This window comes from Hemiscyllium ocellatum (assembly GCF_020745735.1).
Source record: "Hemiscyllium ocellatum isolate sHemOce1 chromosome Y unlocalized genomic scaffold, sHemOce1.pat.X.cur. SUPER_Y_unloc_2, whole genome shotgun sequence".
Lineage (NCBI taxonomy): Eukaryota > Metazoa > Chordata > Chondrichthyes > Orectolobiformes > Hemiscylliidae > Hemiscyllium > Hemiscyllium ocellatum.
Window position 1 is genome coordinate 392,984 of NW_026867601.1, and position 27,963 is coordinate 420,946.

General features: G+C 59.5%; 1 protein-coding gene across 8 annotated transcripts in view; it reads left to right on the forward strand.

Moving 5' to 3' along the window:
* LOC132808993 (poly(rC)-binding protein 2-like) overlaps nt 1-25,488 on the forward strand; it is a 37,058-nt gene extending 11,570 nt beyond the window's left edge. For 7 of the 8 annotated variants that reach the window (XM_060822384.1, XM_060822388.1, XM_060822383.1 and 4 more), the window contains 11 exons: nt 559-582; nt 694-726; nt 833-949; nt 1,145-1,276; nt 3,082-3,210; nt 4,955-5,032; nt 5,266-5,307; nt 6,561-6,636; nt 7,492-7,541; nt 8,603-8,772; nt 24,775-25,488. In XM_060822384.1, the coding sequence (XP_060678367.1) occupies nt 559-582; nt 694-726; nt 833-949; nt 1,145-1,276; nt 3,082-3,210; nt 4,955-5,032; nt 5,266-5,307; nt 6,561-6,636; nt 7,492-7,541; nt 8,603-8,772; nt 24,775-25,084 (1,161 nt within the window). In that variant the 3' untranslated portion in view covers nt 25,085-25,488. The remainder of the gene's footprint in view (nt 1-558; nt 583-693; nt 727-832; nt 950-1,144; nt 1,277-3,081; nt 3,211-4,954; nt 5,033-5,265; nt 5,308-6,560; nt 6,637-7,491; nt 7,542-8,602; nt 8,773-24,774) is intronic. The other variant, XM_060822389.1, reaches the window with a different exon arrangement.
* The last annotated feature ends 2,475 nt before the right edge of the window (nt 25,489-27,963 follow it).

Consider the following 27,963-nt stretch of genomic DNA (forward strand, 5'->3'; position numbering starts at 1 on the left):
ATTAGGGTGGGATTGGACGTGATAAATTGTCCCCGTAGTGCCCAGGGATGTGCAGGTTAGGGTGGGATTGGCCGTGCTAAATTGTCCCCGTAGTGCCCAGGGATGTACAGGTTAGGGTGGGATTGGCCGTGCTAAATTGTCCCGTAGTGTCCAGGGAGGTGCAGGTTAGGGTGGGATTGGCCGTGCTAAATTGTCCCCGTAGTGCCCAGGATGTGCAGATTAGGGTGGGATTGGCCGTGCTAAGTTGTCCCCATAGTGCCCAGGGATGTGCAGGTTCAGGTAGGTAACTCTATGGTAAGTGCTGGTTTATGTGAATTTGGTGCGGGTGGGATGTCCTTCAGTAAGTTGGGGCATGCCAGATGGGCCGAATGGTCTCTGTCCACTCTGAGATTCTGGTCAGGGTAACGGGTGGGTGGGTGTGTGTGAGAGAGACAGGTCATTGATGTTATGAAATTTAAAACACCAGACAATCTTGGGCCACTGGTCTTTCTTAAAGAGTGCGATTTTAACTTCCCTGATGGATCATTGACTGTGTTTTCCTTCTCTCTCTCTCTGCAGGAGGTGGGAAGCATCATCGGAAAGGTTAGTTACACTATTCTGTCCCAATCCTTGCTGCGTTGTTTATTTCACGTACGGGGTCCTGTGTTTCTCCGACTAACCCTGTTCTTCCCCCTCTCCGTCCCCTTCCTGCAGAAAGGAGAGACCGTCAAAAAGATGCGAGAGGAGGTGAGTGTGAGAGCCACCGGCAAGTACGAGGGGTGGGTGATGACGTTTCGGGGTCTGTCAACTCTTCTCTCTTCGTCTCTCTCTCTTTCCCCCCTCCCCCCTGCAGAGTGGAGCCCGCATCAATATCTCCGAAGGGAACTGTCCGGAGCGCATCGTGACGCTGTCCGGACCCACGAGTGCCATTTTCAAGGCGTTCTCGATGATAACGCACAAGCTAGAAGAGGTAAGAGGTTTCTGCGCCCTTGACCCGTGATGGGGTGTCCTCTGAACTGGACATTCGATGGAGGTCACTGGGTGTATTACCCGGCACGCCATGGGTGTGGGGGCAGGAGGACAGTGGGGAAAATTTCCAGCACCTGGTGTTGAAAGCGTTTTCACAGGGTCTTGGTTAACGCTGTGCTTTTTACCGTCCGCCCAGGACATCAACAGCGCCATGGTCAACAGCACTGCCTCGAGCCAGCCACCGGTCACTCTGCGGATTGTCATTCCCGCCAGCCAGTGTGGCTCTCTCATCGGGAAGGGAGGCTGCAAGATCAAGGAGATTCGAGAGGTAACTCTAACCCTGTCGCTGTCAGAATCGGGAGGCGGGATTTCTCACTCATCCTTCTCCAGATATTCCCACCCTTCCTCATCTCGTCAATGTCTGCAACTCAGCACAGGAAAGGTTATTTAGTTCAGATTGTGCTTTTACTGCAGAGAACAGGGAGATCGCTCGATCTATAATTGAGCTGTTTGTAGTCTCAGAGGCAATCGCATAGTTGTTAGCAAGAGGAAGCCCCTTAATCGTTAATAACTGGTCCACAGGTTTAACAGCCCCTTGGAACAACCTGCACGTCACTGTCCAGGTCCAGATTGTCTGTGAGAACCACTATGCACTCCTCAAGCGAGCAGCTGTGTAAACTGTGCTTGCAATGAGGGTTAGGTTCCTGCTCTGAGTGTGCAGCCAGTGAGTGTGATCGCTGTGCTTTGGACTTTGTTGGTCACCATAGACATGGTGGGTTTAATGGACGAAACAGTTAAAGCGCGATCGTTGTGTTACCTCTTCCAGACCCCTCCCTGTCTCAGTGTCACCTCCTCAGCCCCATACGCCCTCCTCCCTAACTCCCTCACCACCCCCTCCAGCCCTCTACTAACTCCTCCCCATCTCCCTCACCATCTTCTCCAGCCCTATGCACCCTTCCCTCTCTGCGACCTGCTGTAGCTCCCTACACTCCTTTCCTATCACTGTCACCCCCTACACCCCCTCCCTATCTCTGTGTGTGTCACCCCCTCCAGCCCCCTACACCCCCTCCCTATCTCTGTGTGTGTCACTCCCTCCAGCCCCCTACACCCCCTCCCTATCTCTCTCTCTCTGTCACCCCCTCCTCCAGTCCCCTACACCACCTCCCTGTCTCTGTGTGTGTCACCCCCTCCAGCCCCCTACACCCCCTCCCTATCTCTCTCTCTGTCACCCCCTCCAGCCCCCTACACCCCCTCCCTATGTGTGTGTCACCCCCTCCAGCCCCCTACACCCCCTCCCTATCTCTGTGTATGTCACCCCCCTCCAGCCCCCTACACCCCCTCCCTATCTCTGTGTGTGTCACTCCCTCCAGCCCCCTACACCCCCTCCCTATCTCTCTCTCTCTGTCACCCCCTCCTCCAGTCCCCTACACCACCTCCCTGTCTCTGTGTGTGTCACCCCCTCCAACCCCCTACACCCCCCTCCCTATCTCTCTCTCTGTCACCCCCTCCAGCCCCCTACACCCCCTCCCTATCTGTGTGTGTCACCCCCTCCAGCCCCCTACAACCCCCTCCCTATCTCTGTGTGTGTCACCCCCTCCTCCAGCCCCCTACACCCCCTCCCTATCCCTCTCTCTGTCACCCCCCCCAGCCCCCTGAGCTGTGAAACCTGAGCTGTTCCCTCCTGCTGAGTTTCTCCAGTCTTTTCCGCTGGTATCAGGTTTCGGATTTCCGCGCTACTCTGCGGCGTCTCTCTCTCTGTAGTATTTCCCGGTTTGCGCTCGGAACGGGTCTGTCCGGCCCCGACTCTAGGCTTGTTGGGAGGGCGGGGGTGGGGATTGAGCTGGGGTCCCACCACCGGCGGGAGGGGGGCGGTGGGGCGTCAACTCGGGGTAAGGCAGGAGAAAGGGTAGAAGTTTGATCCGAGCCACTGGGTGGAGGAGGGGAGGTGTTGGGTGGGACAGGGTGTTGTCCGGATGCTCGGGTTAGTCAGTCCCTGAGGGGGGAGGGAGAAGGGGGGGGAGCTGGCTGAGGGGACGTAGCGGCAGCAGTCTGTCCGAAAGTGGCTGACACTTGGCGCTCTCTCTCTCGTTCTCTCCCACCTCCTCCCCCACTTCCCCAACCTCGAACCAACAGTCCACAGGAGCCCAGGTTCAGGTGGCTGGAGACATGCTTCCAAACTCAACAGAGAGGGCCATCACCATCGCTGGGACCCCGGCCTCCATCATTGAGTGTGCCAAGCAGATCTGCGTGGTCATTCTCGAGGTAGCGAGAGAGTTTCGAGTTTGGGGGGGGGAACGGGGAAGGCAGGGAGAGGTGAGGGAGGGATGATCGCGTACAGAGCAGGGAGGGGTGTGAGGGAGAGGGTAGAGGTGAGTGTGTACGAGAGGGTGGGGATGAGTGTGTGTGAGAGGGAGCAGGCTGTGTGGGGTGGAGATGGGGGAGGGGTATATGTGAGTACGGGGGGGTGAGAGAGGGTGGGGATGAGTGTGTGTGAGAGGGAGCAGGCTGTGTGGGGTGGAGATGGGGGAGGGGTATATGTGAGTACGGGGGGGTGAGAGAGGGTGGGGATGAGTGTGTGTGAGGGGGAGCGGGCTGTGTGGGGTGGAGATGGGGGAGGGGTATATGTGTATATGGGGGGGTGAGAGAGGGTGGGGATGAGTGTGTGTGAGGGGGAGCGGGCTGTGTGGGGTGGAGATGGGGGAGGGGTATATGTGAGTACGGGGGGGTGAGAGAGGGTGGGGATGAGTGTGTGTGTGTGTACAGGCGGGGGGGGCAGGAGAGAAGGGATGAGCGTGCGCGAGAGGGAGCAGGCTGTGTGGGGTGGAGATGAGGGAGGGGTGTATGTGAGTACGGGGGGGTGAGGGAGAGGATGGGGGTGTGTGAGAGGGAGCGGACTGTGTGGGGTGGAGATGGGGGAGGGGTGTATGTGTGTACGGGGGGGGTGAGGGAGAGGGTGGGGGTGAGTGTGTGTGAGGGGGAGGGGGCTGTGTGGGGTGGAGATGGGGGAGGGGTGTATGTGTGTATGGGGGGGTGTGGGTGAGGGAGAGGGTGGGGGTGTGTGAGTGGGAGCGGGCTGTGTGGGGTGGAGATGGGGGAGCAGTGTATGTGTGTACGGGGGGGTGAGGGAGAGGGTGGGGTGTGTGAGGGGGAGCGGGCTGTGTGGGGTGGAGATGGGGGAGGGGTGTATGTGAGTATGGGGAGGTGTGGGGGAGTGTGTGAGGGGGAGCGGGCTGTGTGGGGTGGAGATGAGGGAGGGGTGTATGTGAGTACGGGGGGGTGAGGGAGAGGGTGGGGGTGAGTGTGTGTGAGGGGGAGCGGGCTGTGTGGGGTGGAGATGGGGGAGGGGTGTATGTGTGTATGGGGGGGTGAGGGTGAGGGAGAGGGTGGGGGTGTGTGAGAGGGAGCGGGCTGTGTGGGGTGGAGATGAGGGAGGGGTGTATGTGAGTACGGGCGGGTGAGGGAGAGGGTGGGGGTGAGTGTGTGTGAGGGGGAGCGGGCTGTGTGGGGTGGAGATGGGGGAGGGGTGTATGTGTGTATGGGGGGGTGAGGGAGAGGGTGGGGGTGTGTGAGAGGGAGCGGGCTGTGTGGGGTGGAGATGGGGGAGCAGTGTATGTGTGTACGGGGGGGGGTGAGGGAGAGGGTGGGGGTGAGTGTGTGCGAGGGGGAGTGGGCTGTGAGGGGTGGTGGTGGGAGGGGAGGGGGTGAGTGTGTGAGAGAGAGAGAGCAGAAAGGGGTTTGTGGAGGGGGGGGAGCGGTAGATTGTGCACGAGAGGTAGAGGGGTGTTTGAGTGAAGGGTTATGAGTGTGTATGAGACAGACTGGGGGTTTGGGGGAAGAGGGAGAGGAAAGGGGGTGAGTGCGGGAGGGGTAGGTGCAGAGCGTGAGTTTCCCCCTTCTGTCCCCACTCCCCGTGTCCCATCATGCGCTGCGATCCTGGGAGGGTGACTGGGTTTTGCTGTATCCCCCTGACTTGCTCTGCCTCCCTCTCTCTCGTTCTGTCTTCAAGCAGTCCTCTCCAAAAGGGATCACCGTCCCCTATCGTCCCAAGCCAGTTTCGGCACCTGTCATCTTTGCCGGCGGCCAGGTAAGACTTGTCCGGTTAACGTCAAAAAAAACAAGACAGGTGCTATCACCTTAATTCTTAATGCGTTCGGTTAAATCCGGCGAGTCTGGTGTACTGTCGAGCGTGTGCGGAAGTTAATGTCGCTGAGAGAGAAAGAGATTGCTGCTAGTTTTGTTTGATTTATTGATGGTTGCTTCTGTTCCGTTTCTCTCTCTCCCCCCCAACCCCCCACCCCTCTCTCTCTCTCGTTACAGGCCTACACCATTCAGGGGCAGTTTGCTATTCCACATCCTGATGTGAGTTCTCGTTTTTATTAACTCGTTCAGCGACGCGCGTCGCTTTGCGCAGACCCCCTGCTTGCACGCTTGTCGTTCTATCGCGACGCACATCGCAGCTGAGGTGGTGATGTTCTGTTTGAGCCCTGTGGGGGTGGGGGTGTCTCTCTAACGCACCGGGGTAATCCGCTGGGGGAGGTGCTGAGGATTCGGGGTGATGATGGCGTAGGGGCCCCTGGGTCTGGGGTGAGCTGCTGTTCATCACGTAGGTGCAGGTCAGGGTGGTCAGTTGGCTGAAATTTCTGGCCGCACCCCTGTGGTCAGTTCCCTGCCCATCTCCCGGCCCCCACCCTCCTGTCCTTGGTACACTGAGGAGAGAGCACGTGTGACAGAGTGGTGCTCTGAGACTGTGCCCATCGGAATCAGGAATGGGATTTGGATCTGGCCCGGGGATTGGGGGAGCAGGGAGAGACGTGTTTGTCAGATACCTAGGATGCCCCCTCCTAGATCCCTGACATGTCCAGGGTATACCCGATGACCAGGATACCAGAGAGGTGTCGGGGTGATTGCGCGCAGATCCCAGAAGGTGACAGGAGAGGATAATGGGGTGCTGAAGAAGGATTGTGCGGGTGACACGTACGTGGATCTGTAACAGCTGGGGAGGTTATGTTGGAGCTGTCCATAATGACAACACAGCTGGGGTAATGTGTGCTACAGTAAGGATGTGATTGTGATTGAACTGGAGGGAGGACAGAGGAGAATTGCCAGGCTTTGGCCCTGGTACCGTGTCTGGTTACTGTTAGTCATTCACATCCTGTAGTGCTCTCCCTCCCCCTCTCCCTCCCTCCCCCTCTCCCTCCCTCCCCCCTCTCCCTCCCTCCCTCCCTCTCTCTCTCTCTCTCTGCCTCCCTCCCTCCCTCCCTCCCTCCCTCCCCCCTCCCTCCCTCCCCCTCTCCCTCCCTCCCCCTCTCCCTCCCTCCCTCCCTCGCCGTCTCTCTGCCTCCCTCCCTCCCTCCCTCCCTCCCTCCCTCCCTCCCTCTCTCTCTCCCTCCCTCTCTCCCTCCCTCCCTCTCTCCCTCCCTCCCTCCCTCCCTCCCTCTCTCCCTCCCTCTCTCCCTCCCTCTCTCCCTCCCTCCCTCTCTCTCTCTCTCTCTCCCTCCCCTCTCCCTCTCTCTCTGCCTCCCTCTCCCTCTCCCTCTCTCCCTCCCTCCTGCTCCCTCTCCCTCCCTCCCTCTCTAACCCAGTGTTAACATTGCTGACTTTGACTCCCACAGCTCACCAAGTTACACCAGCTCGCAATGCAGCAAACCCCTTTCACCCCCGTGGGACAGACCAGTCCTGGATACTCAGGTCAGTCTTTAGGGTGGGGTGGGAGACTCAGTGTCTGCTCATCTGTCTGTCTCTAGCTCGGGGTGGGGGCGAGGGGGCGCAGTCGGGTTGTTTGAAATGAATCACGTGCCACTTCCAGGCTCTATCCGCCACCCACCCCCGACTCTCCATCTCTCATTCTCTGTCTGTCTTCGCTCTCCCCGCCTCTCTCTCTCTGTCGCTCGCTCTCTCTCTCTCTGTCTGTCGCGCGCCCCCCCCCTCTCTCTCTGTCACGCGCGCGCTCTCTCTGTCACGCGCGCTCTCTCTCTCTGTCACGCGCGCTCTCTCTCTGTCACGCGCGCTCTCTCTCTCTGTCACGCGCTCTCTCTCTCTGTCACGCGCGCTCTCTCTCAGTCACGCGCGCTCTCTCTCTCTGTCACGCGCGCTCTCTCTGTCACGCACGCTCTCTCTCTCTGTCGCGCGCTCGCTCTCTCTGTCGCGCGCGCTCTCGCTCTCTCTCTCGCTCTCTCTGTCGCACGCTCTCTCTCTCTGACGTGCGCGCTTGCTCTCTCTCTCTCTCTGTCGCGCGCGCCCTCTCTATCTCTCTATCTCTCTCTCTCTCTGTCGCGCGCTCTCTCTCTCTATCGCACGCTCTCTCTCTCTCTGTCGCTCGCTCTCTCTATCGCTTGCTTGCTCTCTGTCGCTCGCTTGCTCTGTCTGTCTCTGCCCCCGTGTCTCGCCCTGACCCTGTTTCCCTGGTGTGGGACTGTGTTGCTCATTTGGGGAGGTGGAGGGGTGGGTTCGGGGAGATGGGTCCAGTTGCTGGTCTGCTGCTGTATGATGACCCTGTCCCTCCCTCCCTTCCCCTGACTCTGTCTCTCTCTCTCTCTGGAACAGGTTTGGATTCCACTCAGACCAGTTCACATGAAATTGCAATTCCAAATGACGTGAGTATGGCCGGCTGGAGGGATTAATGAGGGAGGGGGGGATAAGTCAGCTGTCCCCACCTCCCTCAGCTCTCCGACCTCCCCTCCCTCTGCACCAGCCCCTCCCCTCCCCTCCCTCTGCACCACCCCCTCCTCCTTCCCTCTGCACCACCCCCTCCCCTCCCCCTGCACCACCCCCTCCCTCTGCACCACCCCCTCCTCCTTCCCTCTGCACCACCCCCTCCTCCTTCCCTCTGCACCACCCCCTCCCCTCCCCTCCCTCTGCACCACCCCCTCCCCTCCCCTCCCTCTGCACCACCCCCTCCCCTCCCCTCCCCTCCCTCTGCACCACCCCCTCCTCCTTCCCTCTGCACCACCCCCTCCCCTCCCCCTGCACCACCCCCTCCCTCTGCACCACCCCCTCCTCCTTCCCTCTGCACCACCCCCTCCTCCTTCCCTCTGCACCACCCCCTCCCCTCCCCTCCCTCTGCACCACCCCCTCCCCTCCTCTCCCTCTGCACCACCCCCTCCCCTCCCCTCCCTCTGCACCACCCCCTCCCCTCCCCTCCCTCTGCACCACCCCCTCCCCTCCCCTCCCTCTGCACCACCCCCTCCCCTCCCCTCCCTCTGCACCACCCCCTCCTCCTTCCCACTGCACCTCCCCCTCCTACTTCCTTCTGCACCTTCCCTCCTTCCCTCTCTCTGCACCTCCCCTCCCTCCATCCAAGCCCCCTCTCTCCCTGCCCTCTGCACCTCTCCTCCCTGCCCTCTGTGCCCCCACCCCGCCAGTCTCTGATGTTTGTGTTTCTCTCTCTCTCTCCCTCTCTCTCCCTCCCTCTCTCCCTCTCTCTCTCTCTCCCTCCCTCCCCCTCTCTCTCCCTCTCTCCCCCTCTCTCTCCCTCTCTCTCTCTCTCCCTCCCTCCCTCTCTCCCCCCTCTCCCTCTCTCTCTCTCTCACCTCCCTCTCCCTCTCTCTCGCCCCCCCTCTCTCTCTCCCCCCTCTCTCTCTCCCTCTCTCTCCCTCCCTCTCTCCCTCCCTCTCTCTCTCTCCCCCTCTCTCTCTCTCCCTCTCCCCCCCCCCAGTTGATCGGATGCATTATTGGACGTCAGGGGAGTAAGATCAATGAGATCCGGCAGATGTCTGGGGCGCAGATTAAGATCTCAAACCCAGTGGAGGGATCGACTGACCGACAGATCACCATCACCGGATCTCCAGCCAACATCAGCCTGGCTCAGTACCTCATCAACGCCAGGTAAGGAGGTCGCGGTTCGTCGCCGTATACCCCACAACCGTCGGTCAGTCCTCGTCAAAAATGTTCAATGCACCGCAGTCCAGACCCAAGTGCCCAGGTTCCTGTGGGACGGCGGCCGGAGGCCGGAGCAGACTCCGGACACTGACCCTCCAGGGAAGTGGGGAGGCCGGAAGGTACCTGCACAGAACTAAAACAGAACCAGTGCCGTCTGCTGTATCTGTACGGCCGAGGGGTCAGCGAGGGTCTGGGAGTGACCGGGCCGAGGGGTCAGCGAGGGGCCTGGGAGTGACCGGGCCGAGGGGTCAGCGAGGGGTCTGGGAGTGACCGGGCCGAGAGGTCAGCGAGGGGTCTGGGAGTGACCGGGCCGAGGGGTCAGCGAGGGGTCTGGGAGTGACCGGGCCGAGGGGTCAGCGAGGGGCCTGGGAGTGACCGGGCCGAGGGGTCAGCGAGGGGTCTGGGAGTGACCGGGTCGAGGGGTCAGCGAGGGGCCGGGCCGAGGGGTCTGGGAGTGACCGGGCCGAGGGGCCGGGGAGTGACCGGGAGTGACCGGGCCGAGGGGTCTGGGAGTGACCGGGTCGAGGGGTCAGCGAGGGGCCTGGGAGTGACCGGGCCGAGGGGCCTGGGAGTGACCGGGCCGAGGGGCCTGGGAGTGACCGGGCCGAGGGGCCGGGGAGTGACCGGGCCGAGGGGCCGGGGAAGGTCTGGGAGTAACCGGTCCTGGGGAGAGTCTGGGAGTGACCGGTCCGGGGGAGAGTCTGCGAGTGACCGGTCCCAGGGGTCGGGGAGAGTCTGGGAGTGACCGGTCCCAGGGGTCTGGGAGGCTGCTGTCTGTGTGTGTGAGAGAGAGAGAGAACGAGGCTGCTGTGTGTGTGAGAGAGAGAGAGAACGAGGCTGCTGTGTGTGTGAGAGAGAGAGAGCGAGGCTGCTGTGTGTGAGCGAGAGAGAGAGAGCGAGGCTGCTGTATGTGAGCGAGAGAGCGAGGCTGCTGTGTGTGAGAGAGAGAGCGAGGCTGCTGTGTGTGAGAGAGAGAGAGAGCGAGGCTGCTGTGTGTGAGAGAGAGCGAGAGTGAGGCTGCTGTGTGTGAGCGAGAGAGCGAGGCTGCTGTGTGTGAGCGAGAGAGCGAGGCTGCTGTGTGTGAGCGAGAGAGCGAGGCTGCTGTGTGTGAGCGAGAGAGCGAGGCTGCTGTGTGTGAGCGAGAGAGCGAGGCTGCTGTGTGTGAGCGAGAGAGCGAGGCTGCTGTGTGTGAGCGAGAGAGCGAGGCTGCTGTGTGTGAGCGAGAGAGCGAGGCTGCTGTGTGTGAGCGAGAGAGCGAGGCTGCTGTGTGTGAGCGAGAGAGCGAGGCTGCTGTGTGTGAGCGAGAGAGCGAGGCTGCTGTGTGTGAGCGAGAGAGCGAGGCTGCTGTGTGTGAGCGAGAGAGCGAGGCTGCTGTGTGTGAGCGAGAGAGCGAGGCTGCTGTGTGTGAGCGAGAGAGCGAGGCTGCTGTGTGTGAGCGAGAGAGCGAGGCTGCTGTGTGTGAGCGAGAGAGCGAGGCTGCTGTGTGTGAGAGAGAGAGAGCGAGGCTGCTGTGTGTGAGAGAGAGAGAGCGAGGCTGCTGTGTGTGTGTGTGAGAGAGAGAGAGCGAGGCTGCTGTGTGTGTGAGAGAGAGAGAGAGCGAGGCTGCTGTGTGTGTGAGAGAGAGAGAGAGCGAGGCTGCTGTGTGTGTGAGAGAGAGAGAGAGCGAGGCTGCTGTGTGTGTGAGAGAGAGAGAGAGCGAGGCTGCTGTGTGTGAGAGAGAGAGAGAGAGCGAGGCTGGTGTGTGAGAGAGAGAGAGAGAGAGCGAGGGTGCTGTGTGTGTGAGAGAGAGAGAGAGAGCGAGGCTGCTGTGTGTGTGAGAGAGAGAGAGAGAGCGAGGCTGCTGTGTGTGAGAGAGAGAGAGCGAGGCTGCTGTGTGTGTGAGAGAGAGAGCGAGGCTGCTGTGTGTGAGAGAGAGAGCGCGAGGCTGGTGTGTGTGTGTGTGAGAGAGAGAGAGCGAGGCTGCTGTGTGTGTGAGAGAGAGAGAGAGCGAGGCTGCTGTGTGTGTGAGAGAGAGAGAGAGCGAGGCTGCTGTGTGTGAGAGAGAGAGAGAGAGCGAGGCTGGTGTGTGAGAGAGAGAGAGAGAGAGCGAGGCTGCTGTGTGTGTGAGAGAGAGAGAGAGAGCGAGGCTGCTGTGTGTGTGAGAGAGAGAGAGCGAGGCTGCTGTGTGTGAGAGAGAGAGAGAGCGAGGCTGCTGTGTGTGAGAGAGAGAGAGCGAGGCTGCTGTGTGTGAGAGAGAGAGAGCGAGGCTGCTGTGTGTGAGAGAGAGAGAGGCTGCTGTGTGTGTGTGTGTGTGTGTGTGTGTGTGTGAGAGAGAGAGCGAGGCTGCTGTGTGTGTGAGAGAGAGAGAGAGGCTGCTGTGTGTGTGAGAGAGAGAGAGAGAGAGAGCGAGGCTGGTGTGTGAGAGAGAGCGAGGCTGCTGTGTGTGTGAGAGAGAGAGCGAGGCTGCTGTGTGTGTGAGAGAGAGAGCGAGGCTGGTGTGTGTGTGTGTGAGAGAGAGAGAGCGAGGCTGCTGTGTGTGAGAGAGAGAGAGAGAGCGAGGCTGCTGTGTGTGTGAGAGAGAGAGAGAGCGAGGCTGCTGTGTGTGTGAGAGAGAGAGAGAGCGAGGCTGCTGTGTGTGTGAGAGAGAGAGAGAGCGAGGCTGCTGTGTGTGAGAGAGAGAGAGAGAGCGAGGGTGGTGTGTGAGAGAGAGAGAGAGAGAGAGAGCGAGGCTGCTGTGTGTGTGAGAGAGAGAGAGAGAGCGAGGCTGCTGTGTGTGTGAGAGAGAGAGAGCGAGGCTGCTGTGTGTGAGAGAGAGAGAGAGCGAGGCTGCTGTGTGTGAGAGAGAGAGAGAGAGAGCGAGGCTGCTGTGTGTGTGAGAGAGAGAGAGCGAGTCTGCTGTGTGTGTGAGAGAGAGAGAGCGAGGCTGCTGTGTGTGAGAGAGAGAGAGCGAGGCTGCTGTGTGTGAGAGAGAGAGAGAGAGCGAGGCTGCTGTGTGTGAGAGAGAGCGAGGCTGCTGTGTGTGTGTGTGTGTGTGTGTGTGTGTGTGAGAGAGAGAGCGAGGCTGCTGTGTGTGTGAGAGAGAGAGAGAGGCTGCTGTGTGTGTGAGAGAGAGAGAGAGAGAGCGAGGCTGGTGTGTGAGAGAGAGAGAGAGAGAGCGAGGCTGGTGTGTGAGAGAGAGAGAGCGAGGCTGCTGTGTGTGTGTGTGTGAGAGAGAGAGCGAGGCTGCTGTGTGTGTGAGAGAGAGAGAGAGAGCGAGGCTGCTGTGTGTGAGAGAGAGAGAGCGAGGCTGCTGTGTGTGTGAGAGAGAGAGAGCGAGGCTGCTGTGTGTGAGAGAGAGAGAGAGAGAGAGGCTGCTGTGTGTGTGTGAGAGAGAGAGAGCGAGGCTGCTGTGTGTGTGAGAGAGAGAGAGCGAGGCTGCTGTGTGAGAGAGAGAGAGAGGGAGGCTGCTGTGTGTGAGAGAGAGAGAGAGAGAGGCTGCTGTGTGTGTGAGAGAGAGAGAGAGAGAGCGAGGCAGGTGTGAGAGAGAGAGAGAGGGAGAGCGAGGCTGCTGTGTGTGTGTGTGTGTGAGAGAGAGAGCGAGGCTGCTGTGTGTGAGAGAGAGAGAGAGCGCGGCTGCTGTGTGTGTGAGAGAGAGAGAGCGAGGCTGCTGTGTGTGTGTGAGAGAGAGAGAGCGAGGTTGCTGTGTGTGTGTGAGAGAGAGAGAGAGAGAGCGAGGCTGGTGTGTGACAGAGAGAGAGAGAGAGCGAGCGAGGCTGCTGTGTGTGTGAGAGAGAGAGAGAGAGCGCGAGGCTGCTGTGTGTGTGAGAGAGAGAGAGCGAGGCTGCTGTGTGTGTGTGTGTGAGAGAGAGCGCGAGGCTGGTGTGTGAGAGAGAGAGCGAGCGAGGCTGCTGTGTGTGTGAGAGAGAGAGAGAGCGAGGCTGCTGTGTGCGAGAGAGAGAGAGAGCGAGGCTGCTGTGTGTGTGAGAGAGAGAGAGAGCGAGGCTGCTGTGTGTGTGAGAGAGAGAGAGAGCGAGGCTGGTGTGTGAGAGAGAGAGAGAGCGAGGCTGGTGTGTGTGAGAGAGAGAGAGCGAGGCTGCTGTGTGTGAGAGAGAGAGAGAGAGCGAGGCTGGTGTGTGTGAGAGAGAGAGAGCGAGGCTGCTGTGTGTGAGAGAGAGAGAGAGAGCGAGGCTGGTGTGTGTGCGAGAGAGAGCGAGGCTGGTGTGTGTGCGAGAGAGAGCGAGGCTGGTGTGTGTGCGAGAGAGAGAGCGAGGCACGTGTATGCGAGAGAGAGTGAGCGAGGCTGCTGTGTGTGAGAGAGAGAGAGAGCGAGGCTGCTGTGTGTGCGAGAGAGAGCGAGGCTGCTGTGTGTGCGAGAGAGAGCGAGGCTGCTGTGTGTGCGAGAGAGAGCGAGAGCGAGGCTGCTGTGTGTGAGAGAGAGAGAGAGCGAGGCTGCTGTGTGTGAGAGAGAGAGAGAGCGAGGCTGCTGTGTGTGAGAGAGAGAGAGCGAGGCTGCTGTGTGTGAGAGAGAGAGAGAGAGCGAGGCTGCTGTGTGTGTGTGAGAGAGAGAGCGAGGCTGCTGTGTGTGAGAGAGAGAGAGAGCGAGGCTGCTGTGTGTGTGAGAGAGAGAGAGCGAGGCTGCTGTGTGTGTGTGTGTGAGAGAGAGAGAGCGAGGCTGCTGTGTGTGTGAGAGAGAGAGAGAGAGCGCGAGGCTGCTGTGTGTGTGAGAGAGAGAGAGCGAGGCTGCTGTGTGTGTGTGTGTGAGAGAGAGCGCGAGGCTGGTGTGTGAGAGAGAGAGCGAGCGAGGCTGCTGTGTGTGTGAGAGAGAGAGAGAGCGAGGCTGCTGTGTGCGAGAGAGAGAGAGAGCGAGGTTGCTGTGTGTGTGAGAGAGAGAGAGAGCGAGGCTGCTGTGTGTGTGAGAGAGAGAGAGAGCGAGGGTGGTGTGTGAGAGAGAGAGAGAGCGAGGCTGGTGTGTGAGAGAGAGAGAGAGCGAGGCTGGTGTGTGAGAGAGAGAGAGCGAGGCTGGTGTGTGTGAGAGAGAGAGAGCGAGGCTGCTGTGTGTGAGAGAGAGAGAGAGAGAGAGCGAGGCTGCTGTGTGTGAGAGAGAGAGAGCGAGGCTGCTGTGTGTGAGAGAGAGAGAGAGAGCGAGGCTGGTGTGTGTGCGAGAGAGAGCGAGGCTGGTGTGTGTGCGAGAGAGAGAGCGAGGCACGTGTATGCGAGAGAGAGTGAGCGAGGCTGCTGTGTGTGAGAGAGAGAGAGAGCGAGGCTGCTGTGTGTGCGAGAGAGAGCGAGGCTGCTGTGTGTGCGAGAGAGAGAGAGAGCGAGGCTGCTGTGTGTGAGAGAGAGAGAGAGCGAGGCTGCTGTGTGTGAGAGAGAGAGAGAGCGAGGCTGCTGTGTGTGAGAGAGAGAGAGCGAGGCTGCTGTGTGTGAGAGAGAGAGAGAGAGCGAGGCTGCTGTGTGTGAGAGAGAGAGAGAGCGAGGCTGCTGTGTGTGAGAGAGAGAGAGCGAGGCTGCTGTGTGTGAGAGAGAGAGAGCGAGGCTGCTGTGTGTGAGAGAGAGAGAGCGAGGCTGCTGTGTGTGAGAGAGAGAGCGAGGCTGCTGTGTGTGAGAGAGAGAGAGCGAGGCTGCTGTGTGTGAGAGAGAGAGAGCGAGGCTGCTGTGTGTGAGAGAGAGAGAGCGAGGCTGCTGTGTGTGTGAGAGAGAGAGAGAGAGCGAGGCTGCTGTGTGTGTGAGAGAGAGAGAGAGCGAGGCTGCTGTGTGTGAGAGAGAGAGAGCGCGAGGCTGCTGTGTGTGAGAGAGAGAGAGAGCGAGGCTGCTGTGTGTGTGTGAGAGAGAGAGAGCGAGGCTGCTGTGTGTGTGAGAGAGAGAGAGAGCGAGGCTGCTGTGTGTGAGAGAGAGAGAGCGAGGCTGCTGTGTGTGTGAGAGAGAGAGAGCGAGGCTGCTGTGTGTGAGAGAGAGAGAGAGAGCGAGGCTGCTGTGTGTGAGAGAGAGAGAGAGCGAGGCTGCTGTGTGTGTGTGAGAGAGAGAGAGCGCGAGGCTGCTGTGTGTGAGAGAGAGAGAGAGAGAGCGCGAGGCCGCTGTGTGTGAGAGAGAGAGAGAGCGAGGCTGCTGTGTGTGAGAGAGAGAGAGAGAGAGAGAGCGAGAGAGAGCGCGAGGCCGCTGTGTGTGAGAGAGAGAGAGAGAGCGAGGCTGCTGTGTGTGAGAGAGAGAGAGAGCGAGGCTGCTGTGTGTGAGAGAGAGAGAGCGCGAGGCTGCTGTGTGTGAGAGAGAGAGAGCGCGAGGCTGCTGTGTGTGAGAGAGAGAGAGAGCGAGGCTGCTGTGTGTGTGAGAGAGAGAGAGAGAGGCTGCTGTGTGTGAGAGAGAGAGAGAGAGCGAGGCTGCTGTGTGTGTGTGTGTGTGTGTGAGAGAGAGAGCGAGGCTGCTGTGTGTGAGAGAGAGAGAGAGCGAGGCTGCTGTGTGTGAGAGAGAGAGAGAGCGAGGCTGCTGTGTGTGTGAGAGAGAGAGAGCGAGGCTGCTGTGTGTGTGAGAGAGAGAGAGAGAGAGCGAGGCTGCTGTGTGTGTGTGAGAGAGAGAGAGCGAGGTTGCTGTGTGTGTGTGAGAGAGAGAGAGAGAGAGAGCGAGGCTGGTGTGTGACAGAGAGAGAGAGAGAGAGCGAGGCTGCTGTGTGTGTGTGTGTGAGAGAGAGAGCGAGGCTGCTGTGTGTGAGAGAGAGAGAGAGAGCGCGAGGCTGCTGTGTGTGTGAGAGAGAGAGCGAGGCTGCTGTGTGTGTGTGTGTGAGAGAGAGCGCGAGGCTGGTGTGTGAGAGAGAGAGCGAGCGAGGCTGCTGTGTGTGTGAGAGAGAGAGAGAGCGAGGCTGGTGTGTGAGAGAGAGAGAGAGAGAGCGAGGCTGGTGTGTGAGAGAGAGAGAGAGAGAGCGAGGCTGGTGTGTGTGAGAGAGAGAGAGCGAGGCTGCTGTGTGTGAGAGAGAGAGAGAGAGAGAGAGAGAGCGAGGCTGCTGTGTGTGAGAGAGAGAGAGCGAGGCTGCTGTGTGTGAGAGAGAGAGAGCGAGGCTGCTGTGTGTGTGTGAGAGAGAGAGCGAGGCTGCTGTGTGTGTGTGAGAGAGAGAGAGCGAGGCTGCTGTGTGTGAGAGAGAGAGAGAGCGAGGCTGCTGTGTGTGTGTGTGAGAGAGAGAGAGAGAGCGAGGCTGCTGTGTGTGAGAGAGAGAGAGAGGGAGAGAGAGCGCGAGGCTGCTGTGTGTGAGAGAGAGAGAGAGCGAGGCTGCTGTGTGTGAGAGAGAGAGAGAGCGAGGCTGCTGTGTGTGTGAGAGAGAGAGAGAGAGAGCGAGGCTGCTGTGTGTGTGAGAGAGAGAGAGAGAGCGAGGCTGCTGTGTGTGTGAGAGAGAGAGCGAGGCTGCTGTGTGTGTGTGAGAGAGAGAGCGAGGCTGCTGTGTGTGAGAGAGAGCGAGGCTGCTGTGTGTGAGAGAAAGAGAGAGAGAGAGAGAGCGAGGCTGCTGTGTGTGTGAGAGAGAGAGAGCGAGGCTGCTGTGTGTGTGAGAGAGAGAGAGCGAGGCTGCTGTGTGTGTGAGAGAGAGAGAGCGAGGCTGCTGTGTGTGTGAGAGAGAGAGAGAGCGAGGCTGCTGTGTGTGTGAGAGAGAGAGAGAGAGCGAGGCTGCTGTGTGTGTGAGAGAGAGAGCGAGGCTGCTGTGTGTGTGAGAGAGAGAGAGAGCGAGGCTGCTGTGTGTGAGAGAGAGCGAGGCTGCTGTGTGTGTGAGAGAGAGAGAGAGAGAGAGAGCGAGGCTGCTGTGTGTGTGAGAGAGAGCGAGGCTGCTGTGTGTGTGAGAGAGAGAGAGCGAGGCTGCTGTGTGTGTGAGAGAGAGAGAGAGAGCGAGGCTGCTGTGTGTGTGAGAGAGAGAGAGAGAGCGAGGGTGCTGTGTGTGTGTGAGAGAGAGAGAGCGAGGCTGCTGTGTGAGAGAGAGAGAGAGCGAGGCTGCTGTGTGTGAGAGAGAGAGAGAGAGCGAGGCTGCTGTGTGTGTGTGTGTGTGTGTGAGAGAGAGAGCGAGGCTGCTGTGTGTGAGAGAGAGAGAGAGAGCGAGGCTGCTGTGTGTGTGAGAGAGAGAGAGCGAGGCTGCTGTGTGTGTGTGAGAGAGAGAGAGCGAGGTTGCTGTGTGTGTGTGAGAGAGAGAGAGAGAGAGCGAGGCTGGTGTGTGACAGAGAGAGAGAGAGAGAGCGAGGCTGCTGTGTGTGTGAGAGAGAGAGCGAGGCTGCTGTGTGTGTGAGAGAGAGAGAGAGCGCGAGGCTGCTGTGTGTGAGAGAGAGAGAGCGAGGCTGCTGTGTGTGTGTGTGTGAGAGAGAGCGCGAGGCTGCTGTGTGAGAGAGAGAGCGAGCGAGGCTGCTGTGTGTGTGAGAGAGAGCGAGGCTGCTGTGTGTGCGAGAGAGAGCGAGGCTGCTGTGTGTGCGAGAGAGAGCGAGGCTGCTGTGTGTGAGAGAGAGAGAGCGAGGCACGTGTATGCGAGAGAGAGAGAGCGAGGCTGCTGTGTGTGAGAGAGAGAGAGAGCGAGGCTGCTGTGTGTGCGAGAGAGAGCGAGGCTGCTGTGTGTGCGAGAGAGAGCGAGGCTGCTGTGTGTGAGAGAGAGAGAGAGCGAGGCTGCTGTGTGTGAGAGAGAGAGAGAGCGAGGCTGCTGTGTGTGAGAGAGAGAGAGCGAGGCTGCTGTGTGTGAGAGAGAGAGAGAGAGCGAGGCTGCTGTGTGTGAGAGAGAGAGAGAGCGAGGCTGCTGTGTGTGAGAGAGAGAGAGAGCGAGGCTGCTGTGTGTGAGAGAGAGAGAGCGCGAGGCTGCTGTGTGTGAGAGAGAGAGAGAGAGAGCGAGGCTGCTGTGTGTGAGAGAGAGCGAGGCTGCTGTGTGTGTGAGAGAGAGAGCGAGGCTGCTGTGTGTGTGAGAGAGAGAGAGCGAGGCTGCTGTGTGTGTGAGAGAGAGAGAGCGAGGCTGCTGTGTGTGTGAGAGAGAGAGAGCGAGGCTGCTGTGTGTGAGAGAGAGAGAGAGAGCGAGGCTGCTGTGTGTGTGTGTGAGAGAGAGAGAGAGCGAGGCTGCTGTGTGTGAGAGAGAGAGAGAGGGAGAGAGAGCGCGAGGCTGCTGTGTGTGAGAGAGAGAGAGAGAGCGAGGCTGCTGTGTGTGAGAGAGAGAGAGAGCGAGGCTGCTGTGTGTGAGAGAGAGAGAGAGCGAGGCTGCTGTGTGTGTGTGAGAGAGAGAGAGCGCGAGGCTGCTGTGTGTGAGAGAGAGAGAGCGAGAGAGAGCGCGAGGCTGCTGTGTGTGAGAGAGAGAGAGAGAGCGAGGCTGCTGTGTGTGTGAGAGAGAGAGAGCGAGGCTGCTGTGTGTGTGAGAGAGAGAGAGGGAGAGAGAGCGCGAGGCTGCTGTGTGTGAGAGTGAGGCTGCTGTGTGTGTGAGAGAGAGAGAGAGAGAGCGAGGCTGCTGTGTGTGTGAGAGAGAGAGAGAGAGAGCGAGGCTGCTGTGTGTGTGAGAGAGAGAGAGAGAGCGAGGCTGCTGTGTGTGTGAGAGAGAGAGAGCGAGGCTGCTGTGTGTGAGAGAGAGCGAGGCTGCTGTGTGTGTGAGAGAGAGAGAGCGAGGCTGCTGTGTGTGTGAGAGAGAGAGAGGCTGCTGTGTGTGAGAGAGAGCGAGGCTGCTGTGTGTGTGAGAGAGAGCGAGGCTGCTGTGTGTGTGAGAGAGAGCGAGGCTGCTGTGTGTGTGAGAGAGAGCGAGGCTGCTGTGTGTGTGAGAGAGAGAGAGCGAGGCTGCTGTGTGTGTGAGAGAGAGAGAGCGAGGCTGCTGTGTGTGTGAGAGAGAGAGAGCGAGGCTGCTGTGTGTGTGAGAGAGAGAGAGAGCGAGGCTGCTGTGTGTGCGAGAGAGAGCGAGGCTGCTGTGTGTGCGAGAGAGAGCGAGGCTGCTGTGTGTGCGAGAGAGAGCGAGGCTGCTGTGTGTGCGAGAGAGAGCGAGAGCGAGGCTGCTGTGTGTGAGAGAGAGAGAGAGCGAGGCTGCTGTGTGTGAGAGAGAGAGAGAGCGAGGCTGCTGTGTGTGAGAGAGAGAGAGCGAGGCTGCTGTGTGTGAGAGAGAGAGAGAGAGCGAGGCTGCTGTGTGTGTGTGAGAGAGAGAGCGAGGCTGCTGTGTGTGAGAGAGAGAGAGAGCGAGGCTGCTGTGTGTGTGAGAGAGAGAGAGCGAGGCTGCTGTGTGTGTGTGTGTGAGAGAGAGAGAGCGAGGCTGCTGTGTGTGTGAGAGAGAGAGAGAGAGCGCGAGGCTGCTGTGTGTGTGAGAGAGAGAGAGCGAGGCTGCTGTGTGTGTGTGTGTGAGAGAGAGCGCGAGGCTGGTGTGTGAGAGAGAGAGAGAGCGAGGCTGCTGTGTGTGTGAGAGAGAGAGAGAGCGAGGCTGCTGTGTGCGAGAGAGAGAGAGAGCGAGGTTGCTGTGTGTGTGAGAGAGAGAGAGAGCGAGGCTGCTGTGTGTGTGAGAGAGAGAGAGAGCGAGGCTGGTGTGTGAGAGAGAGAGAGAGCGAGGCTGGTGTGTGAGAGAGAGAGAGAGCGAGGCTGGTGTGTGAGAGAGAGAGAGCGAGGCTGGTGTGTGTGAGAGAGAGAGAGCGAGGCTGCTGTGTGTGAGAGAGAGAGAGAGAGAGAGCGAGGCTGCTGTGTGTGAGAGAGAGAGAGCGAGGCTGCTGTGTGTGAGAGAGAGAGAGAGAGCGAGGCTGGTGTGTGTGCGAGAGAGAGCGAGGCTGGTGTGTGTGCGAGAGAGAGAGCGAGGCACGTGTATGCGAGAGAGAGTGAGAGAGGCTGCTGTGTGTGAGAGAGAGAGAGAGCGAGGCTGCTGTGTGTGCGAGAGAGAGCGAGGCTGCTGTGTGTGCGAGAGAGAGCGAGAGCGAGGCTGCTGTGTGTGAGAGAGAGAGAGAGCGAGGCTGCTGTGTGTGAGAGAGAGAGAGAGCGAGGCTGCTGTGTGTGAGAGAGAGAGAGCGAGGCTGCTGTGTGTGAGAGAGAGAGAGAGAGCGAGGCTGCTGTGTGTGAGAGAGAGAGAGAGCGAGGCTGCTGTGTGTGAGAGAGAGAGAGCGAGGCTGCTGTGTGTGAGAGAGAGAGAGCGAGGCTGCTGTGTGTGAGAGAGAGAGAGCGAGGCTGATGTGTGTGAGAGAGAGAGAGCGAGGCTGCTGTGTGTGAGAGAGAGAGAGCGAGGCTGCTGTGTGTGAGAGAGAGAGAGCGAGGCTGCTGTGTGTGTGAGAGAGAGAGAGAGAGCGAGGCTGCTGTGTGTGTGAGAGAGAGAGAGAGCGAGGCTGCTGTGTGTGAGAGAGAGAGAGCGCGAGGCTGCTGTGTGTGAGAGAGAGAGAGAGCGAGGCTGCTGTGTGTGTGTGAGAGAGAGAGAGCGAGGCTGCTGTGTGTGTGAGAGAGAGAGAGAGCGAGGCTGCTGTGTGTGAGAGAGAGAGAGCGAGGCTGCTGTGTGTGTGAGAGAGAGAGAGCGAGGCTGCTGTGTGTGAGAGAGAGAGAGAGAGCGAGGCTGCTGTGTGTGAGAGAGAGAGAGAGCGAGGCTGCTGTGTGTGTGTGAGAGAGAGAGAGCGCGAGGCTGCTGTGTGTGAGAGAGAGAGAGAGAGAGCGCGAGGCCGCTGTGTGTGAGAGAGAGAGAGCGCGAGGCTGCTGTGTGTGAGAGAGAGAGAGAGAGAGAGAGCGAGAGAGAGCGCGAGGCCGCTGTGTGTGAGAGAGAGAGAGAGAGCGAGGCTGCTGTGTGTGAGAGAGAGAGAGAGCGAGGCTGCTGTGTGTGAGAGAGAGAGTGCGCGAGGCTGCTGTGTGTGAGAGAGAGAGAGCGCGAGGCTGCTGTGTGTGAGAGAGAGAGAGAGCGAGGCTGCTGTGTGTGAGAGAGAGAGAGAGAGAGGCTGCTGTGTGTGAGAGAGAGAGAGAGAGCGAGGCTGCTGTGTGTGTGTGTGTGTGTGTGAGAGAGAGAGCGAGGCTGCTGTGTGTGAGAGAGAGAGAGAGCGAGGCTGCTGTGTGTGAGAGAGAGAGAGAGCGAGGCTGCTGTGTGTGTGAGAGAGAGAGAGCGAGGCTGCTGTGTGTGTGAGAGAGAGAGAGAGAGAGCGAGGCTGCTGTGTGTGTGTGAGAGAGAGAGAGCGAGGTTGCTGTGTGTGTGTGAGAGAGAGAGAGAGAGAGAGCGAGGCTGGTGTGTGACAGAGAGAGAGAGAGAGAGCGAGGCTGCTGTGTGTGTGTGTGTGAGAGAGAGAGCGAGGCTGCTGTGTGTGAGAGAGAGAGAGAGAGCGCGAGGCTGCTGTGTGTGTGAGAGAGAGAGCGAGGCTGCTGTGTGTGTGTGTGTGAGAGAGAGCGCGAGGCTGGTGTGTGAGAGAGAGAGCGAGCGAGGGTGCTGTGTGTGTGAGAGAGAGAGAGAGCGAGGCTGGTGTGTGAGAGAGAGAGAGAGAGAGCGAGGCGGGTGTGTGAGAGAGAGAGAGAGAGAGCGAGGCTGGTGTGTGTGAGAGAGAGAGAGCGAGGCTGCTGTGTGTGAGAGAGAGAGAGAGAGAGAGAGAGAGAGCGAGGCTGCTGTGTGTGAGAGAGAGAGAGCGAGGCTGCTGTGTGTGAGAGAGAGAGAGCGAGGCTGCTGTGTGTGTGTGAGAGAGAGAGCGAGGCTGCTGTGTGTGTGTGAGAGAGAGAGAGCGAGGCTGCTGTGTGTGAGAGAGAGAGAGAGCGAGGCTGCTGTGTGTGTGTGTGAGAGAGAGAGAGAGAGCGAGGCTGCTGTGTGTGAGAGAGAGAGAGAGGGAGAGAGAGCGCGAGGCTGCTGTGTGTGAGAGAGAGAGAGAGCGAGGCTGCTGTGTGTGAGAGAGAGAGAGAGCGAGGCTGCTGTGTGTGTGAGAGAGAGAGAGAGAGAGCGAGGCTGCTGTGTGTGTGAGAGAGAGAGAGAGAGCGAGGCTGCTGTGTGTGTGAGAGAGAGAGCGAGGCTGCTGTGTGTGTGTGAGAGAGAGAGCGAGGCTGCTGTGTGTGAGAGAGAGCGAGGCTGCTGTGTGTGAGAGAAAGAGAGAGAGAGAGAGAGCGAGGCTGCTGTGTGTGTGAGAGAGAGAGAGCGAGGCTGCTGTGTGTGTGAGAGAGAGAGAGCGAGGCTGCTGTGTGTGTGAGAGAGAGAGAGCGAGGCTGCTGTGTGTGTGAGAGAGAGAGAGAGCGAGGCTGCTGTGTGTGTGAGAGAGAGAGAGAGAGCGAGGCTGCTGTGTGTGTGAGAGAGAGAGCGAGGCTGCTGTGTGTGTGAGAGAGAGAGAGAGCGAGGCTGCTGTGTGTGAGAGAGAGCGAGGCTGCTGTGTGTGTGAGAGAGAGAGAGAGAGAGAGAGCGAGGCTGCTGTGTGTGTGAGAGAGAGCGAGGCTGCTGTGTGTGTGAGAGAGAGAGAGCGAGGCTGCTGTGTGTGTGAGAGAGAGAGAGAGAGCGAGGCTGCTGTGTGTGTGAGAGAGAGAGAGAGAGCGAGGCTGCTGTGTGTGTGTGAGAGAGAGAGAGCGAGGCTGCTGTGTGAGAGAGAGAGAGAGCGAGGCTGCTGTGTGTGAGAGAGAGAGAGAGAGCGAGGCTGCTGTGTGTGTGTGTGTGTGTGTGAGAGAGAGAGCGAGGCTGCTGTGTGTGAGAGAGAGAGAGAGAGCGAGGCTGCTGTGTGTGTGAGAGAGAGAGAGCGAGGCTGCTGTGTGTGTGTGAGAGAGAGAGAGCGAGGTTGCTGTGTGTGTGTGAGAGAGAGAGAGAGAGAGCGAGGCTGGTGTGTGACAGAGAGAGAGAGAGAGAGCGAGGCTGCTGTGTGTGTGAGAGAGAGAGCGAGGCTGCTGTGTGTGTGAGAGAGAGAGAGAGCGCGAGGCTGCTGTGTGTGAGAGAGAGAGAGCGAGGCTGCTGTGTGTGTGTGTGTGAGAGAGAGCGCGAGGCTGCTGTGTGAGAGAGAGAGCGAGCGAGGCTGCTGTGTGTGTGAGAGAGAGCGAGGCTGCTGTGTGTGCGAGAGAGAGCGAGGCTGCTGTGTGTGCGAGAGAGAGCGAGGCTGCTGTGTGTGAGAGAGAGAGAGCGAGGCACGTGTATGCGAGAGAGAGAGAGCGAGGCTGCTGTGTGTGAGAGAGAGAGAGAGCGAGGCTGCTGTGTGTGCGAGAGAGAGCGAGGCTGCTGTGTGTGCGAGAGAGAGCGAGGCTGCTGTGTGTGAGAGAGAGAGAGAGCGAGGCTGCTGTGTGTGAGAGAGAGAGAGAGCGAGGCTGCTGTGTGTGAGAGAGAGAGAGCGAGGCTGCTGTGTGTGAGAGAGAGAGAGAGAGCGAGGCTGCTGTGTGTGAGAGAGAGAGAGAGCGAGGCTGCTGTGTGTGAGAGAGAGAGAGAGCGAGGCTGCTGTGTGTGAGAGAGAGAGAGCGCGAGGCTGCTGTGTGTGAGAGAGAGAGAGAGAGAGCGAGGCTGCTGTGTGTGAGAGAGAGCGAGGCTGCTGTGTGTGTGAGAGAGAGAGCGAGGCTGCTGTGTGTGTGAGAGAGAGAGAGCGAGGCTGCTGTGTGTGTGAGAGAGAGAGAGCGAGGCTGCTGTGTGTGTGAGAGAGAGAGAGCGAGGCTGCTGTGTGTGAGAGAGAGAGAGAGAGCGAGGCTGCTGTGTGTGTGTGTGAGAGAGAGAGAGAGCGAGGCTGCTGTGTGTGAGAGAGAGAGAGAGGGAGAGAGAGCGCGAGGCTGCTGTGTGTGAGAGAGAGAGAGAGAGCGAGGCTGCTGTGTGTGAGAGAGAGAGAGAGCGAGGCTGCTGTGTGTGAGAGAGAGAGAGAGCGAGGCTGCTGTGTGTGTGTGAGAGAGAGAGAGCGCGAGGCTGCTGTGTGTGAGAGAGAGAGAGCGAGAGAGAGCGCGAGGCTGCTGTGTGTGAGAGAGAGAGAGAGAGCGAGGCTGCTGTGTGTGTGAGAGAGAGAGAGCGAGGCTGCTGTGTGTGTGAGAGAGAGAGAGGGAGAGAGAGCGCGAGGCTGCTGTGTGTGAGAGTGAGGCTGCTGTGTGTGTGAGAGAGAGAGAGAGAGAGCGAGGCTGCTGTGTGTGTGAGAGAGAGAGAGAGAGAGCGAGGCTGCTGTGTGTGTGAGAGAGAGAGAGAGAGCGAGGCTGCTGTGTGTGTGAGAGAGAGAGAGCGAGGCTGCTGTGTGTGAGAGAGAGCGAGGCTGCTGTGTGTGTGAGAGAGAGAGAGCGAGGCTGCTGTGTGTGTGAGAGAGAGAGAGGCTGCTGTGTGTGAGAGAGAGCGAGGCTGCTGTGTGTGTGAGAGAGAGCGAGGCTGCTGTGTGTGTGAGAGAGAGCGAGGCTGCTGTGTGTGTGAGAGAGAGCGAGGCTGCTGTGTGTGTGAGAGAGAGCGAGGCTGCTGTGTGTGTGAGAGAGAGCGAGGCTGCTGTGTGTGTGAGAGAGAGAGAGAGAGAGAGTGAGGCTGCTGTGTGTGTGAGAGAGAGAGAGAGAGAGAGCGAGGCTGCTGTGTGTGTGAGAGAGAGAGAGCGAGGCTGCTGTCTGTGTGAGAGAGAGAGAGCGAGGCTGCTGTCTGTGTGAGAGAGAGAGAGGCTGCTGTGTGAGCGAGAGAGAGAGAGAGAGCGAGGCTGCTGTGTGAGCGAGAGAGAGAGAGAGAGCGAGGCTGCTGTGTGTGAGTGAGAGAGAGAGAGAGCGAGGCTGCTGTGTGTGAGAGAGAGAGAGAGCGAGGCTTCTCTGTGTGTGTGTGTCTGTGTGTGTGTGTGAGAGAGACAGAGGTTGCTGTGAGGAATGGTGTGTGTGACCCGTGATATGAAATTCTCCGTTCCTCTCCTCTTCTCGCAACCGCCCCCCTTCAGAGAGAGTTGGTACCGTGTCTCAGTGCGTTACGGTATCCCGGCGTCCCGTGCGTTTAACGGTCACGCTCGATCTTTGCTTTTAAATATTAGGTGTGCGTATATATTTCCACGTTTCTATTCCGAACCTGACGAAGGCGTTTGTCTTGTCTGCTGTGTTTTCTGGTTGTATTTTGTTTTGTCTTTCTCGGACTCCCCACCCAAGAGCAGCTGACCCACACAGTTGTGTTTTTTTTTCTATCTGTTCTCTCCGCAGTCTGGAAAGTGCTAAGTCCACCACCCAGAAAGGCCCTGCCCTGGTCCCAGAACTCGACATCAGTCTGTCTGAACCCGCTGCCCCTTCCTCTGCCCCGGTGTCGCTTTCTGAGTTACCAGCTGAGCTCCCCAGCTCCCTGCCGAGTGACCCTTACCTCTCCAGTGTGATTGGCGTGAAGCCTGTGTCGCTCCTCACAGTCAGTATGGTGTCCTCCAAGGGTTCTGCAACAGGGAGTGTCTCCAGCAAGGTGGCTTCCAGCAGCCAGCTGGCAAAGAAGTCAGTGGAAAAGCAGCGATTCTCTCCCTACTGATGCCTGGAAATGCGTCTGCCATCTCTGTAGGGGCCTTCTGCCTGTTCTCCCCTGTCACAGGAAACTGAGAAATGTGTCGATGGTTCTGCCGAAAACAAAAAGCTCTAATTTCTCTCTCTGTCTCTCCCCCCCCCCCCTGTGAGCGCTCGCTCGCTCTCTCTCTCCCCCACGCGCTCGCTCTCTCTCCCACCCCGCGCGCTCGCTCTCTCTCCCACCCCGCGCGCTCGCTCTCTCTCCCACCCCGCGCGCTCGCTCTCTCTCCCACCCCGCGCGCTCGCTCTCTCTTCCCCGCGCGCTCTCTCTCTCTCCCCCACGCGCTCGCTCTCTCTCCCACCCCGCGCGCTCGCTCTCTCTCCCACCCCGCGCGCTCGCTCTCTCTCCCACCCCGCGCGCTCGCTCTCTCTCCCACCCCGCGCGCTCGCTCTCTCTCCCACCCCGCGCGCTCGCTCTCTCTCCCCCCCCGCGCGCTCGCTCTCTCTCCCACCCCGCGCGCTCGCTCTCTCTTCCCCGCGCGCTCGCTCTCCCCCCCGCGCTCGCTCTCTCTCTCCCCGCGCGCTTGCTCTCTCTCTCTCCCCCCGCACGCTCGCTGTCCCTCCCTCCCCGCGCGCTCGCTGTCCCTCCCTCCCCGCGCGCTCGCTGTCCCTCCCTCCCCGCGCGCTCGCTGTCCCTCCCTCCCCGCGCGCTCGCTGTCCCTCCCTCCCCGCGCGCTCGCTGTCCCTCCCTCCCCGCGCGCTCGCTGTCCCTCCCTCCCCGCGCGCTCGCTCTCTCTCCCACCCCGCGCGCTCGCTCTCTCTCCCACCCCGCGCGCTCGCTCTCTCTCCCCCCCCCCCCCCTCGTGCGCTCATTCTCTCTCTCTCTCCCCTGGGCTCGCTTGCTCTCTCCCCCCGTACGATCTCCTCTCCCCCCCCCCCCCCCCCCCCCCCCCCCCCCTCTCTGTGTTAAAGACGATACGTGTATTTTGTTCCTTTCGGTTTGGAGGTTTCAGGAGTAAACCATCTCTGTGTGTGAGAATGACTCTGTCTTTGTGCTCTGCCCCCACTCCCCATCCATCCTCCCAAGTGAGCTGGAGAGTTGGTTTAAACGCTCCCAGAGTCTCGCTCTTCCCCTCTGGGCGTTTTATGGAAAACAAACGTTTTGGGTGTTTTGCAAAAAGGGGCTGGAAGGTCAAGGGAAGGGTGTGGAGGGTGGGGCAGACAGGATTTGCCCGATCGCAGCAGGGGTTTTGGGGTGGGTGGGAGGGAGGGTAGTTTGTGTTCAGACTCTGTGTGTGTGAGGGGATTGTGTGAGGGTCTAGAGATTCCTGTTGTAATGACGGTCTCCATGGGATTTGAACTGTGGTGGACTCTGGAATTGTTTTAAATAACATGGGATGGTTTTATTCCCGCTCTCTCTCTCTCCCTCCCGTACTCTCTCTCTCTCCCTCCCGCTGTGTCCCTTTGGGAGTGTTGTTTCGGTGTTGAGTATTTGAGAGAGAGGTGTGTGTGTAACCCCTCCTGGTACAGTGTGGGCTGGGTGGGGAGGGAGGGGTGTGTGTGTGTAACCACTCCTGGATCAGTGTGGGCTGGGTGGGGAGGGAGGGGTGTGTGTGTGTGTGTAACTACTCCTGGATCAGTGTGGGCTGGGTGGGGAGGGAGGGGTGTGTGTGTAACCCCTCCTGGATTAGTGTGGGCTGGGTGGGGAGGAGGGGTGTGTGTGTGTGTGTGTGTGTGTAACTACTCCTGGATCAGTGTGGGCTGGGTGGGGAGGGACGGGTGTGTGTGTGTGTGTGTGTAACTACTCCTGGATCAGTGTGGGCTGGGTGGGGAGGGAGGGGGGGTGTGTGTGTGTGTGTGTGTGTGTGTAACTACTCCTGGATCAGTGTGGGCTGGATGGGGAGGGAGGGGTGTGTGTGTAACCCCTCCTGGATTAGTGTGGGCTGGGTGGGGAGGGAGGGGTGTGTGTGTGTGTGTGTAACTACTCCTGGATCAGTGTGGGCTGGGTGGGGAGGGACAGGTGTGTGTGTGTGTAACTACTCCTGGATCAGTGGGGAGGGGTGGTGAGGGTGTGGGGAAGATGGATCTGTGTTTGAGTGACCCCTGAGCCCCACCGTCCTCCTGCTATCAGAGTCTGCGAAGGAGTGATCGCTCCCTCTCTCTCTCTCCCTCTCTCTCTCTCTCTCTCTCTCTCTCTCTCTCCCTCTCTCTCTCCCTCCCCCTGAACCGAGCTTGCACACAATGGGAGTGCGTTCCCAGGGGAAAGTCCCTCGCTGACAAACAGTTTGCGAGGGAGCCCTCACGGGAATCCGAGCAACAGCTGCCTGTGAGGGAGGGAGGAATTTGCCCGTGTGCAAACTGCTATTGTAAAAGCTGTGTCCCCCTTTGGGAGTGTTGTTTTAGTATTTCCGAGAGAGGAGGAGGGGTGTGTGTGTGTGTGACCACACCCTGACCGGACTGGTGAGGGAGGGGGCTTGGGGGCGACAGAGACAGGGGGTGGGGGGGATGCTAAGGGGGGGGGGGGGGGGGGGAGTTGAGCTCGATCGTGTCTGTTAAGTTTTTAGTTCTCTAACCCGTCGTTGGTGCCCCGAGCAGATCGACTGCCCCCTGTTACTCTGGGACACCATCTCTTCCCCACCCACCCCTAACCCACAGGCGAAGGTTGAGTGGGAGGAGGAGGAGAGTCTCCCTGGAGCCTTGTCGACATGAGAGCTCTCCAGAGCCATCGGGGTGCAGAGAGAGAGAGGGAAGCTTTCCCCCCTCCATCAGATCCCCACTGCCCTGACCTTCTCATTAATGTATACGACAGTGTATGTGTGTGCAGAATATTACTGTTCCCCATCTGACCTGTCACGGCTGTATTCAGTGTAAACAGTGTTCAGGCAACGCTCTCGCACTCTCTCTCTC